Source organism: Lepisosteus oculatus, chromosome 1, assembly GCF_040954835.1.
Source record: "Lepisosteus oculatus isolate fLepOcu1 chromosome 1, fLepOcu1.hap2, whole genome shotgun sequence".
Classification (NCBI taxonomy): Eukaryota; Metazoa; Chordata; class Actinopteri; order Semionotiformes; family Lepisosteidae; genus Lepisosteus; species Lepisosteus oculatus.
In genome coordinates this window covers 35,116,078-35,130,367 of record NC_090696.1, presented here as the reverse complement: position 1 = coordinate 35,130,367, position 14,290 = coordinate 35,116,078, and the positions used below count along the sequence as shown (strand labels likewise).

Sequence of the window (14,290 nt, the reverse complement as noted above, 5' to 3'; positions counted from 1 at the left end):
AAGTTGTTTCACATTAAATTAAAAACAAGGCACAGTTGTACACTTGATAAAAGCGAGTTTCATACTGATACAAGAAACATTTTTTTTGGCAGAGAGTTATCAATGTAGTGGGCAGCATGATGACGCAGTGGTTAGCATTGCTGCCTCACATTGCTGGGCCCCTCATTCATCTCCAGACCTGCGGTGCCTCTCCCAATGTTCAAGTGAATCTTCTCCGGGTGCCCCAGTTTCCTCCCACAGTCCAAAGACATACTGGCGGGTTCACTGGTTTCTGGGAAAATTGGCCCTGGTGTGAGCGTCTGTCCGTGTCTGTGTGTTCCCTGCCCTGTGCCCACTGTGACCCTTAATTGGATAAAGCAGTCAGAAAATAGATGGATGGGATTGTATTTGGGATTACCCAAAAATCAGGATTACCAAAGTATGTTGTGGATATAGACACACTGGTAACTTCCGGGTCGAGGTCTGATGTTGTGTGGTGTTGTCTACAGAATCACTGACTTTGATGAGTGGCATGGCCTGTTCTGTTCTTGTCCTCTTCACTACAATTGAGATCATTTAGAGTTAGATAAGACCTGAGATATGTTCTTCAACTGGCAGTATGTTTATAGATAAAGCCATTGATATCTAATTGCAAATAAGAAATACTCTTTCCCTTGCTTTTCATCAAAATGTATAGTTATTTCAGATCTTGTGTTCTTCGTCTATCAGACACTAAAGGCAAAATCAAACTTGTTGTTTAAGCAATGGAAGATTTTTATAGATGTTTGTGGTGAAGTCTGATGGTTTCTGAACTCCTTTTATATTAAACAAAAAACACAAGGTTCATGAAGAGGATTTTAATCCTTTAATCCTAATTCACCCACAATGTTGCACTTTTAAGACCACCCAACAGACGTTTTATGTATAGTTTGAAGATTAAAGGCAGTTTCCCCCATAAAAAAAGAAACAAACATGGAAAGAAAAAAACATGACTATACATTTTATTTACAAATTTCACAAAGACTCATTTGAAGTTATCACTATCATAAATAAACTATACTACTTTCTCCAAGTATAGCTTTGAAACTATGATGTATTTAGTTAGAAAATAACACATTATTTTCAATATCTCTGTCATGTTTATAAAGAACAAAATGGATTTTTAAAACAGGTTTCACTTTACTTCCCAGATATCCCAGTAAATGAAAGTGTTCTGTAACAAAAGCCATACAACAGTAAAATTGTTTTATTGCAATAACTTAGCAACATTTTGACACCTACATAAACAGTATTTTGTTTTTATTATTTTTGGACAGTATTTAAAAAATGAATTGTGTTTTATTAATTCGATTACTAAATCTGGAAAATGTATTTGAATTAAAACAAAAACTAGAAAGAAAATAATGTCTGCTACATACCTTAAAATGATGTGTATTTGCAATGTAAAAGTCACTTTGTCTTTGCACAGCAAATATTTTTAATTTTAAAAAAATGTAAGTCATATATGTATCTCATAGTATAGGTTTATATTAATAATATTGCATGTAAATTTCATCTCCATGGTTCATTTCAAGCAATTAGAATTAAAAATAATTCAAACTGTAGTTTACCTATACAATATGTTTTTTTTTATCAAATTAGATTTACCATTCTCCAATTGCTAATAAAGAATTAAATATTGTCTCTTGCACAGGTGTTACGCATGTACTTGTATTGATAATAATAGCAAAGACGTCATCTCTTTTTTATCTCTGATTATTTACCTGTACATTTAGAAACTTTAAATGTATTATTAGGCTAATTTTAAATCAATATTTTACATTAAAAAATATTTCTGGTAGTCATGTACTAATCTTAAAACAGGACAGGCAGAACTCCAGAGTTTAAGCTCTTCACGTCATGAAATCTTTCCCGCTCGTTTTAGGATACAGTAGCGTAGGGTTACCTCTGCTGATATCCGTGTGTGTTTACTTTTAGCCACAAGAGGGAGCCATGTAACCAAAAAGACTGAGCATTTAGTCAATGGCATTTCATGTGATTGTAATAAAAGATATTTTTAATGTTCTAATTGCAACGTATTGCACTGCACTAGCTCATGAAAACAATATAAAAACCAAAATACAAAATGATTAAACATCTGGGTTATCCAGAGAAAGTTGCTCATTAAAATGCTAAACTTTCTTGTCTCTGGAATGAACTAAAGAAACTAAAATTGTGGGGTTTTTTTTTGGGGGGGGGACAGCACGTGAAAATGTGGATGACATTGATTTAAAACTGTTAAATCAAGAGTAAATAATGAAAAACATGTCCTGAAAAATGCAGATTTGTTTTAGAAAAACTGGTATGTCAGCTGATCCTCCCTGCTCTTGGATCAAGTTTCATGCTGTAAGGTTACATTTGATAAGGTGACTTTTTCAAGAAGATCAGGGAATGGTGAGAGAGGGAAAAGATGTCGAGGCAGCAAATACCTAAATAAATCAGTTAATTAATTTGAGAAAGCCCCAGGGAGCACATAGGGATACAGTCATCCTAGTGTACCTATACTCCGTTTAAAAAAAAAACATCTAGCAGCTGGAGATACAGGCTACGCCAAACACAGAGGATCTAGTGTGAGATTTACACACAGTTGTCGGGGTCACAGTCCGTGTGTTCCCCGAGGTCTGGACAAGGAGCGCCGTTGTTGGCCGGTTTCAAGCGGATGTAGCGCGTTCTGTGTCTGATGCCTGGCTCCCCACACTTCCCTTTGCACAATCCCCAGGAAGACCACGCCGAGACTTCACAGTCCAGCGGGGTGTCTGAAACCGAAAGACAGGCTGGTCAGTACTGTCCGCTTCCCCATCTCCTACTGTATGTTGCCCGAGCTGAGATATACAGTAAGTACTGTACAAACGGTGAGCAATTACAAAGGTGGCAAATGGAATTCGTGGCACACGTTTTTAAAAGAGCCTAGGAATGTGACTTTGCATTCTCTCAAAGGAATTGATAGTAAAGCTCAGCTGTGTGACCGAAACCAATGAGGCGTTTGATATCTTCCTCATCACGAATCACATTCTGATATTTTCAAACGGTTTAGTTTTTGGATACCTTAATTATTGTTATGGGATTGAATCTACTTCATTGTGCAGTGTAATTGTCATTGAAGTCATTTTTGAACCTATCTTGGTGGGTGTATGGTGAAATATGTTACAATTTAAAAATGTCCCAAACCACTCTACTGCAACATTGGAAATATCTGTGCTTTGGCTTTGTTTAATTTCTACATTTTACAATGCAAATTCCCATGTGTAAACATTTCTTTTATTTGTTGGCAATTAAAAGACAAACTATAAATCCCTTTCTGTGTGCGGCCTAGTGAAACCGCTAGCTTGGAACTGCCAAGGGAGCTCATGTGCCATGTTCCTCAGATAATGACAAGTCTCTGAAGCAGTGGAATCAAAGTGGATTTTGTTGGCCTTTGGTTAATGGGAATAGAAAAACAATTGTTTCCATTATCATTTGCCATTGTCATCAAGCAGTAATTTGCCCCTAATGGTAATGAATTCTGCTTTAATGTCCAATGTATCTTTTCATAAGTCATTTGCTTTAATGATGCTCAAGCCTATCAGGGTTCAATCATTAGAAGTAGTATTAGTTTGCGGTTTAGTATGAATGTCCCCGGAGTCCTCTGTCCTGAAGGCTCATATCAATTGCGCACACACTACTGGAGAAATAAAGTGAACAGAGGAGAACATCATTTATTTGACAAATTTAACACAAAATACGCAAAGGGGGTCAGGAGGGATTTGATGTAATTTGTTAGTATAATTGGAGGAAGCCATTTGTTTCTACTCCATCTTCAAACCCCACCAGTAAGAACTTATTCTGAACTTGACGACCTGCTGGAGAAATGGCGTGTACGCAGGTAAGAAACAACCTGCATCCACATGTGTCGTTTTTTTTTTTCTTTGAGGAAGGACAAATTGTAAAAATGAACATGAAATATAACTAGAAGCTCTCTTCCCTCCCTTAACAGGTAAAACATGTACTGTGCCCCTCCCTTAACAGGTAAAACATGTACTGTGCTTTAGACATCTGATGGTGAGACTGTGCAGTCTGAAGACAGGTGCTCCAGCATAATAAAAATATGTAATTATTTACAGATCACTTGTGATATAACATTGTCATGCCCAGAGCTAAATACATAACTTGGCTCTTTAGTTTAGAAATCATATACTGTACAAATGAGTTTGCCATAGAAAAGCCTGTGGTTGCATTATAGATTTAGATTAGGCTTCTTATGCAACAGATCTATCTGACAGAGTTACTGTTATGCAGTAATAGAAGTTTTTGTAGGAAAAGTGTAAAAAATTGGACTGCATCATCCTTGAGAAGGTCTTTAGATCCGTGCAGAGTAAAGAAAGGTTTGAAAAAGCCTACAAATCTGATCCTGTTTCTGTACAGTTATTTTCTGGGTGTGGGCAGAAATCAAGAGTGAATGTGCCACAGCTGTTCCTGCTTTGTCACAGTACTGTCAGAAGACATTGTATTTTGACTTGTAAACTGCAAATAATTGATAGCACCCTGAAGAAGGCTCCACGGCCGAAACGTTGTTTCCTTTCTTTTCTTTTCAGCGTGGAATAAACCTGTTACCTGTTCCTTTGCATTGAATAAATTAGTCGTAAGGCTGAAAGTGCAGCATACTGTAAACCTAAGGAAATAGACTATAACCTTTAAACTTAGACACATTTGGAAAAATACATATTTTGAAGATGGATACTTACAGCAAAATGCACATGTACTGTAATGTTTTCATAAAGAGAAAGGTGGATACTGTAATGTGATCTTTTTCTTAACTACAGTAAATGTAATTCTTCAAAAGCCCCTTGTTAGAACGTTTGAATATGTATTAAAAGTCAAAATGGCTACCTAGCAGTTGGAACTGTGTTCTGCTTGCTATAACTTTAATATGCTGTGTAAATAACAAAGTTAGTTTGAACTAATGACCTGTGACTCAAAAGCAATGTGACATTTATTACAGATCTGGCATGTGCACGACGTACAAAACACTGAAACAAGAAGAGAGAAAAAGTAATCTGAACCGTTAATCAAACCCTTGCTTCCATTACAAACATTTCCTGATTACTTAATCACAAAACGTTTTGTTCATAATGTCAATGTGTATTGTCTTGTTTGGGATGATCTCCATGCTAGCAAATATATTGTTTACATAATGTGAGGCAGGAGTACTAGGTTCATGTGGTGCATGATAAGTGATGTATTTACCCTGTCTTCAACACCTACAGTATTTGTATTTAGAAATGGATTGTCATGCATATGGTACAGATCATTATTCCTAAAATAAACATTTTTCTAAATCTCTTTAATCTACCATACAGACAGAGAGAAAACTAGTCTTTTTGCTGATAAAATGTTACATATATATTTGACATTGAAATATATAAGACAGATCTACAACTACAGTTCTTATTTTTCTTGTTTTGAATATTCTGTGGGCCTCATAATTCTGGTAAACCTTTAAAATGTGGTTGGTAATATTGTCAGTCAATAATCATTATGTTATGTGGTTTATTTTTATCTGATGTTAATTTTAAATTATTTGTGTAGAATTGTAATAGTAGGATTTGAGCAATGATTGGACTAAATGTTGTCAACTCTTAAGCTACCAAAAGATTGAATGGAAACATCCACTGATTCCATGAGCTTTTAAAACAGCCAAAATATTACAGCACTGGGTTAATTGGAAGCCAGAGCCTAGCAGATATCTACAGGAAGCAGTATTTTGGTCATTGTTGTCCTTTATCTACAAAAATGACCTTGGAATGTAAAATTAGAAAATCCGGACATTTTCAGATAACTTGAAGATAACGGACTAGGTGAATTTACAGGTCACAAACTATGAATTGAAGAAGGATTTAGACAAGTCTGGGCCAATGAAACTCTATGAAAACAAGCATTAGCTGTTAAGTACAACAGTTTTATATCAGATATAAATACCACATGGTATAAAACTAGAAGATCATCATATAAATCATCTGGTATGGGTGAAAGCTAAAGGAAAGCCTCAGAGACAAAATGAAGTTCAAAGGAATGTGTTTTAAGGGATCAACATTAAGCAATTACAGACCAGACTGCATCAATGGAAGCCAACTACCAGATAATAGAGCCATCATCTTGTTGTCATGCCGACAGCTGGTATTCTGGGCCGTTGCATTAGATAAGTGTAAATGTCAAGAGCTTACTTGTAAGGGCGTCACCTATTTCGTTGTCGATTGGAATGAGGGTGGGGGTCGTGTGTGCTGCAGGCACGCTGTCGATATGGTTTCCTTTCAGCTTGGTGATGGTCACCCGTGCGATGGGGGGGAGGTGCTTCAGCCGGGGGTAGTAGAAGGAGTTGGCAGGGTGACTTGGGAAGGACGACGTGATCTGTGCAAACAGAAACAGCCATCCTTTACTCATTTGATAACCGCTTCGTTTTTGTGAAGGTGCCGTCGTTAAAACGCCTCATCAAGTGTGTAACACATAAAAACAAAAATCCGAGCATGTGGTAATTATGGAAATATGGAAGTTTCAAAGCTCAGTTGTGCTCAATGAAAAGGGGTCTTCAACAGCCATTTTACTGTTTTGACATAAACACTTGCAAGCTAATAAATCTGTTACTTTGTGGTGTGTATGTGTGGTTTAAACACAATTATGAAAATAATGTAAATTACAGTACATTCAACTTACAAACATTAAACTGAGGCATTTATAATCTTATTGAATTACCAGTCTGAAAATAAATTTTATGGTACTGAAAACTTACTTAAAAAAACATACTTGAATTCAATCTTAATGTAGCGTGGATTTGTGGAAACAGTTGGTTTTATTTTAAAATATGAAATGTTGTATTTTCTGTTAAAATATATTGCAAACAGTTAGGTTATTATTATTTGCCAATTAATGATAGGTCTTGTATTAAATATTTGAATTTACAGAAAGGCACAACTCAATGCATTTGAGAGCTCACTCCAATTGAAGTTTAGCAACAGTACAACACCTCAGTGACTTTTTCCTGAGGAATGGTTTCGAAGTTTGGGGAGGAGAATGTAAAGCCACTGTCTGTTCCAGCATCGTATGGATACAGGTCCAAGGTTATGCTCTCTTTCCAGTGGTCTCCTTCACAAAGGTTCAGACTGTCCACGCCAACAAACCAGTCTGGGCTGGGTACAATTCGCACGATGAAGGAGAGCTGAAAAATTGGCAAAAAGATGGCAGATTTCTTTTTACTAAGACAGACTTGAGCATCCATGACTCTGATTTTGGTCACGTTGTTAAACCTGTCGCATTTCACACCAGAATTCTCAACATTATAGAACATTAATTCTCAACATTATATGGTTTACAATGTCAATAGCAGAACAGACACGAATCGTGCTGCATCACTGTCCACCTCTCCAGGTACATAACCAACAACTACATGTGTGGTGAGGTACAGACAGTTAGACAGCAAACCAAGCAAGTCTTGGACGTAAAGCCAAGGTCGTTATCAAAAGGTCGAGAGAGAACTAGAAATTAGGATCGAAGGGTTGAGTAGCTCTAGCTGAGAAAAGGCTCAATGGTGAGCTCGGACGGATTGAGGAGAGAGGGTTTAAATAGGAAGGAGCGTTATATCAATTAGTGCATGAGTATGTGTGGTGTATGTGTGTACAGTGCACGTGGGTATGTGGTGATGCTTGCGTGCGATTTGTGACGAACCTGGTTATTAGTCTTTTGCATCAGCTTTAGGAAATTTTAATTTGATCCATGCAATGATTTGGCTAATCCAGAATGTGAAGTATCTTATTCCTGTACCATTCTGTGTAGATCTGCTTGTAGGTTAATGATCATTTTCTTGCTGTATGACCCTCTTTTGACACAGCTTCAGTTGACAAATGGATGATTTGACATTCTTCTGCAGAGTCTGCTGATACAGCACTGAATTTATGGTTCAATCAATGATGACAAACTGTCTTGAGGCAGTAAAACAGCTCCAAATCGTGATGCTGCCAATACAATGCTTGATAGTCCGGATTAGTTTTTCTGTTGGAAAGCACTGTTTTGTTTTGCCACGTGAAATGTTTCTCATTTTGGTCAAAAAGTTCAACATTTGACATGTCTATCCAGACAAAGTTCTTCCAGTAGTCTTCTGGATCATCCAAGTGCTTTTCAGCAAAGTTGAGACAGAAAACACTGTTTTTTTTTTTTAGAATTATGGCTATCCAACCAAGAAAACCATTCTTTTTGAGTCTTTTTTTCTGATGGCTGAGGTATGAGCATTGACATTAACTGTAGCAAGGGAGGCGTGCAGATCCTTAAATATTACTCCTGGGTTCTTTGTGACTACATGGATAATTTTCCAGGTTGCTCTTGGGGAAATCTTGGCAGGATAATGAGGTCATGGGTATAGTCACCACAGTCTTTAAATTTTCCATTTGTAGGACAGTAACAGTGGACATCCCAGAATGTTTTCAAATAATTGTGTAACCCTCTTTCTGAGGTCCTCTGAAATTTCTTTTCAGCATAGCATGGTGTCTTTCTACTAACCTTTATGTGGAAAACCATGGAAAACTAAACTCACAACTTTCTTATCATATACTACTTACCTCAAATTATTTAGCCACCTGATTCCAATTACCCCCTTAACAGTGCCAAGTAAACTAGAAGTTCACCTATTATTTCACATACACTGGTTGTTCATTATTTATTTATTTTTTTCTCATGTACAGTACCACTGCGTGTCAAGAAAATTTGACTTTGTAAATGAACCTCTCTGGTTCAGATCTTGTAATTCATTACATTATACTGGGGCTTCACAAACATTCTTAGCACTTAGGTCTTAGTTCAACAAGGCAGTGGCTTATCACAGTGTTCTAGTGTTCTAGTGACACTAATAATCCTGCACAGAATGAGAGGAACCACATGTCCATGCATTTGATATCTGTGTTTGGTTGATTATCCAAAAGTATATTGCTACCAACTGTGGTATTATGACTGAATGCATAAAATCAATGAGCCCCTACAAACAATTGTTGTGGTACAACATAGTAACAGCAAAGTAAAAGTTCAAACATGGCAAAGCATGATATAAAACCTTGGTCTAGATGTGGCACAGCCATGAGATAATCTACTATAATGAATTTCCTAATGATTTGTAAAGGCTTCTACATGTTCAAAATGGAATTTAATATATTTTTGCATACTTAAGGAAAACTACATCTTAGTCATATTATGAGTGGTTTCATTTTTGTGAACCCAGGCTGGATTGATTTACAGTACCTAGGCCTTAGTTATTCAGAATCGTGTAATGTGTAAATTTGAAAAGGGATCAAATTTTACTTAATTTTGTAAACGGTATATTATGAAAGCAGAAAACACAACTATTACATTTAGCCTGTATGTGTGGAAGTGTATTATTTTCTGTGTTTTACAAAGTTCTGTATATATAATTGTTGATTTAGTTTTAATGAAAGCAGTGAGATGATAGTGAGAAGCGCTCACCATAAAAAATCACAAAACATTAACTGAATAATACCTAAATTACGTGGAATAATTACAAAGAAGCCTTCTCCAATCACTAGGATATATCTGCTGTTTTAAGATTTTCTATTCAATTTTAACTAATACTCAATATTCTATTTAATCCCTGTTACATTTTTTCAATATGGAAAAGTATGGAAATTATGTGTAAGTGTACTTTATGCAGTGCATTCAAAAATCAGTATTTAAAATGACAGAATATTTCAGATGTTCACGCTGCACGCAAGGATTTGGGTAATAATCAAGAATATCTCAGTCTGTTTGCATATATTTTCATTGAATTGCCCTACAGATGTGGAAATCAACGTGAGATTGATCTACATTTAAAATCTTTTATCACAATTATGTACTTATGTACTGTTTATTTGCAGTGTCTTTACCAAGCAATTGTTCCACCTATTATCAATTAAATCAGGTATCAGCTGGGGTCAACTGTACACAGACTTACAAGAGAGTGTCTTGCGAAGACCTCAAACTCAGTAGCAGTATGTCCAGTGCCACCACTGATGGCTGAAGCAGAGAAAATACCATAGACACTCTGAATCCTCTCTCCAGCCAACTGCACCTCCTTCATTAACATCCATGCTTCTCCCTTCTCCGTAAATTCTCGCACACCGTTGCTGGCGTATTCATTTCTTCGCCACGTATGGTAGTCAGAGCTATGGGTTACACCTTTTGAAAGAAATTTTTCAAAGTGTTTACAAACATGTTCAGTTGGTTGTCATTAGATGCTAGAAACAGTGATAAACTTTTAAGGATGTGTGTGTCTATTAAAAAAAAAACTAAATTTTTCTCCTGACCATATTGCAAACTTTTCCCTCCATAAAATTGACTAGACTGACAACATACTGTTATATTCACTAGCTGAGAGTCTATAAAAGTGCTCAAGAAAACATTTCCAACATGTAATGTCTTAAGACATTCGTGTCTGCTAGGGGTAAACTAGTTACAGCAATATGGATTATTGCCGAGCCATTGAGAGATCTGTTCCAGTTAGCCAATACAAGCCAGAAACCGGGGGTCAAACCGGGGATGAGAGCACAGCTCATAAGCTGAAGATGGCATAGACAGGCCCTGGCTGAGTAGCTTCAGTAAGTTTAGAGCGCTTTGGGTGAGCCCCCCAGTGTGGTCAGGAGTCACTAAAGTCTCCTCTGCCACTACCTGCCAATCAAATCTCTCACTGAGTCAGAACTGGAACCATGGAATGGCCCATAGGAGGTAACCCTAGCCCTAGACTGCTGCAGTTTTTTTCTGGCTCTTATTTCTTCTGAGACCTTAATAACTTGGACCAGTTACAGAGGGCTCAAAAGTTATTGGCATCCCCAATGAGGATGAACAAAAAATCCCTAGAAAATAAACAGCACAGATAATGAGATTTCATTACCTAAAAATGGGGAAAAGTATGAGCTTTAATACAGTGAAGTGCTGCAATCCATTAGGAAATCAAGGACCTGGAAAGTTTGTGCCTACAGGGATGGACTCCGATTCCTCCCAAGGCGTTTTCCCACCTTATCACACGTTAGAGGAAAAGGCTTTGTGCTGTTATCCCTGCCAGAGGAGGTCACACCAGGTACTAGAGACAGGAGATCCAATCATTTTGACATTTGTGAAAAAATAGTATTACTTATTTGAACACATTTGTTTTGAAATAATTAGAATAAAAGCCTGTAGTTATCCAAATTTGGGGGCATAAAATACTGTATAGCTCATTATCTGTGCTGCTTATTTATACAACTTTTTTGCTCACCTTTAGCGAATGTGCCAATAATTCTTGAGCCCATTGTAAGTGGATAAAAAGTTAAGTCAGATGTGTTTTCCGGACCTTTATCATTTGTGCTAATTGGAGGGTGTGTTTATACCCTGTAGGAAGCTAGAACCAGAGGACAAGAGCTGCACACCCTGGATGGTCTGAGAGGTTTTTAGCGGACTGTGAAAAACAGCTGATGCTCCCAAAACACATGTACAAAACCCCATCCCTTTGAGTGAGTCCTGGCTCCATCGGGTGGAGACTTACATGCCCAAAAAGGTAAAGAAATGGCAAATTAAGAGGTAAATGAGCAGTACAGGGAGACCATCGTAGTATATCTGGAGTAGGGTCAGCCATAACTTTTTCTCTCTTCTGCTCTCCATTGCCTCTGCATTCACAGATGGAGGGATGACACCACGTCTATGCTGCAAAGGTCATTAAACCCTTAGTGAGGGTAAAGCTTTTCATTAAATGTGGAAACAGAACAGCATGGCTCCTAGCTCTTTGGGTGTTTTGCTATCAGGCTGCAACCTTGATGGCTGTAATGAGATTCACATAACCCCCATGCCACCTCGTGTTTGGTAGTCTAAGTGCACAGAGCATACAGAGGTGCAGACGAGATGCTGCTGCCTTCTTTTATTTAATATTAATATTAGCCTTAATCTTAAAAATACAGCTATTTCATAGGTGCCTTATATTATATAATGGGAGTAAGTTTTGTGGATTCAAAACTAAGAACAGGAGGCACTTACACAAACAGGTGTGAGAGTATGGAACAAGTTGCTCATCCATATTGTTGAAACTGATGCCCTAACTTCTTTCAACAAATAGTTTGAGGATATTAATTTGTTACTAGGAACCAAGTAAACTAATGGCTATTATTTCCTAATTACTGACAAAAATCAGAGATTTCACAAGCTTAAATGTATACAGGATAATTCAAAATCATTTCATTTTCTGCCTCACAACTCATCTACTTAACATTTTTTAACAGTGCACAGTGTTACTCTGCAGCCACACTGAAACAATGGCAGGTCAAAAAACAGCACCTATTTAATCTGTCCTATTCTCCATCAGTTTGTTCTCAATCCCAAAATGTGCTGCTGTGTGCCTGACCTAATATTTCTCTGTCAGCCCTCTGTCATTCAGAAACAGAAATGATTAGGAACATGAAAATGTGGACTCAGTTCTATGGAAATTAAACATGATCCATTGTTTTTATAGTGAATAGACCTTTAACCTACCGATGACTGGTGACCACTGTGCAGGGGGTCTGTATAGGGGATATTGCTTCGGGAAGGCAGCCTGGCTCCACTTGCCTGTAAAGACCAGGCTGTATTTGGCATTTCCTTCTGCAGTGCAGACAGGGTCTACATCTAGAGGCAGACTGTAGACACAGCAAAGCCCTGCAAGCACAGCCAGCCAGCACACTGCACTGCATCTACAGACACACATCAGCTTTTCCATGACTGTCTCTAGGGAAAGACGGAGGCAAACCTGATGTTAGGCGGCAGGGCAATTCCTCGTAGATTACATGTTTCAAGAAAAGAAATGTTGCCTGATTCATCACAGTTTGAAGACAATCTGCCTTATGATTAAGGAGGAAAGAATTTAAATTCGGTTGGCCGAAATTCTGAAACAGTCATTTAGCTGCTTCCATAAAGTGTGTAAAAGATCGTTGATTGTATAAGTGGTTGGAGTATAATTAAAAGTATTCTTAAACTAAATGTTTTTATTTTTGTGTTCTATTCTAGGGATATGTTACTAATGTAAGGAGGAACATTTAACATTTTGAGTACAGTTTGATGTATCTCTTGTCTATCATTTCTCAGAAAACGCTGGGAAACAGTAAAGGGTTTAAATAAAGATCGAATCAGAGAGTATATCTCTCATATGACATCTGTAGAAAAGTCAGATTTTCACATGCAACATGTCAGAATACAAAGCTCGACAACTTTCAGAAAATTGCCTTGTTTAGATTCTACTGTATGTTTCACAGATAAAAGAGTAATGCACAGAAAGAAAAGGCACCTTTCTGTCTCAGGGAAACACTTGGTTAAGGCTCAGATTCATTGGAATTCTTGGTTAAAAAAAGCAGGGATGAAGCTGATAAAAGGAAATTAACTGATTGCAATGAATGTATGTCGGTATTATATTACATTGCATGCATAAGGATTCTCCAAAATAATCTGTTGAGAACAATTATTTATACAGTAGTTCGTTTGTGCCTTTCTCGCCAGCGTATCAGAACCACATGAAAACAAAGAGATTAAATTCTATTTACAGCTTTAAAAAGTTGGAATGCTTTGTACTCACTTTATGTAGATGGAGAGGAGCCGAGCTGAGAAGACAGCACCTGTGTCTGGGCTGGCAGGAGGAAGGACTGCAAGAGCTGACAGTTAGAGCCGGCTATTTATGCCTTTCCAGAGTCCCCCAAGTCAAACAATTATAGCAACCTTTTGACCCCAAAGTTTCAATGATGTGTGCACCATACTTTGCCTAATAGCGGTTTTGATTTCTCCAGCAGCTTTCCAGCTTTCTGCAAAGTGCCCAGATCCAGATGTTTCTATTCAAAAGAGGAAACTTTTAACTCGGTGTTGCCCCAAGCTTTCGTTTTTTTCTAGTGCTTCAGCTGGAACATGGAGGAGCTTGTGCTTACTTGCGAATACAGCAGGCTGCCTGGCAAACCGCTTCTGTCAATTTCTTCTCACTGTGGGACAGGCAATGTTTCCTCCAGCCCATATGTTAAAAACGATGCAGCCTGCTGCTATGATCATTTCCGCATGTTCGTTTTGCCACTGCAGCACTTCTCTCCACTTATATATAAACTAGACATTTATGGCATAACAGTCATTGAAATGTGCTTCTTTCTTTTCAGGCACATCTTAACTGAAGAATCACTCACATTAATGCAGTGGATCACATGCTTGACCTTAATTTTTTTCCAAATGACATGGAGTGTTTAATTTTCTGAGAGCTCACACAGACAAAATTCATATGATGTATAAT

The 14,290-nt window shown here is 37.5% G+C and overlaps 1 protein-coding gene across 1 annotated transcript; it reads right to left on the bottom strand.

Annotated features, from left to right (window-relative positions):
• Positions 1-821: 821 nt before the first annotated feature.
• Positions 822-14,028, bottom strand: spon2b (spondin 2b, extracellular matrix protein). Its single transcript, XM_006629638.3, has 6 exons — positions 13,598-14,028; positions 12,526-12,756; positions 9,983-10,206; positions 7,016-7,207; positions 6,219-6,402; positions 822-2,774 (listed from the first exon to the last, which is right to left on the bottom strand). Exons 2-6 carry the CDS (start codon positions 12,746-12,748, stop codon positions 2,596-2,598), a joined length of 1,002 nt encoding a protein of 333 aa, XP_006629701.1. The 5' UTR covers positions 12,749-12,756; positions 13,598-14,028; the 3' UTR covers positions 822-2,595.
• Between the last annotated feature and the right edge of the window lie 262 nt (positions 14,029-14,290).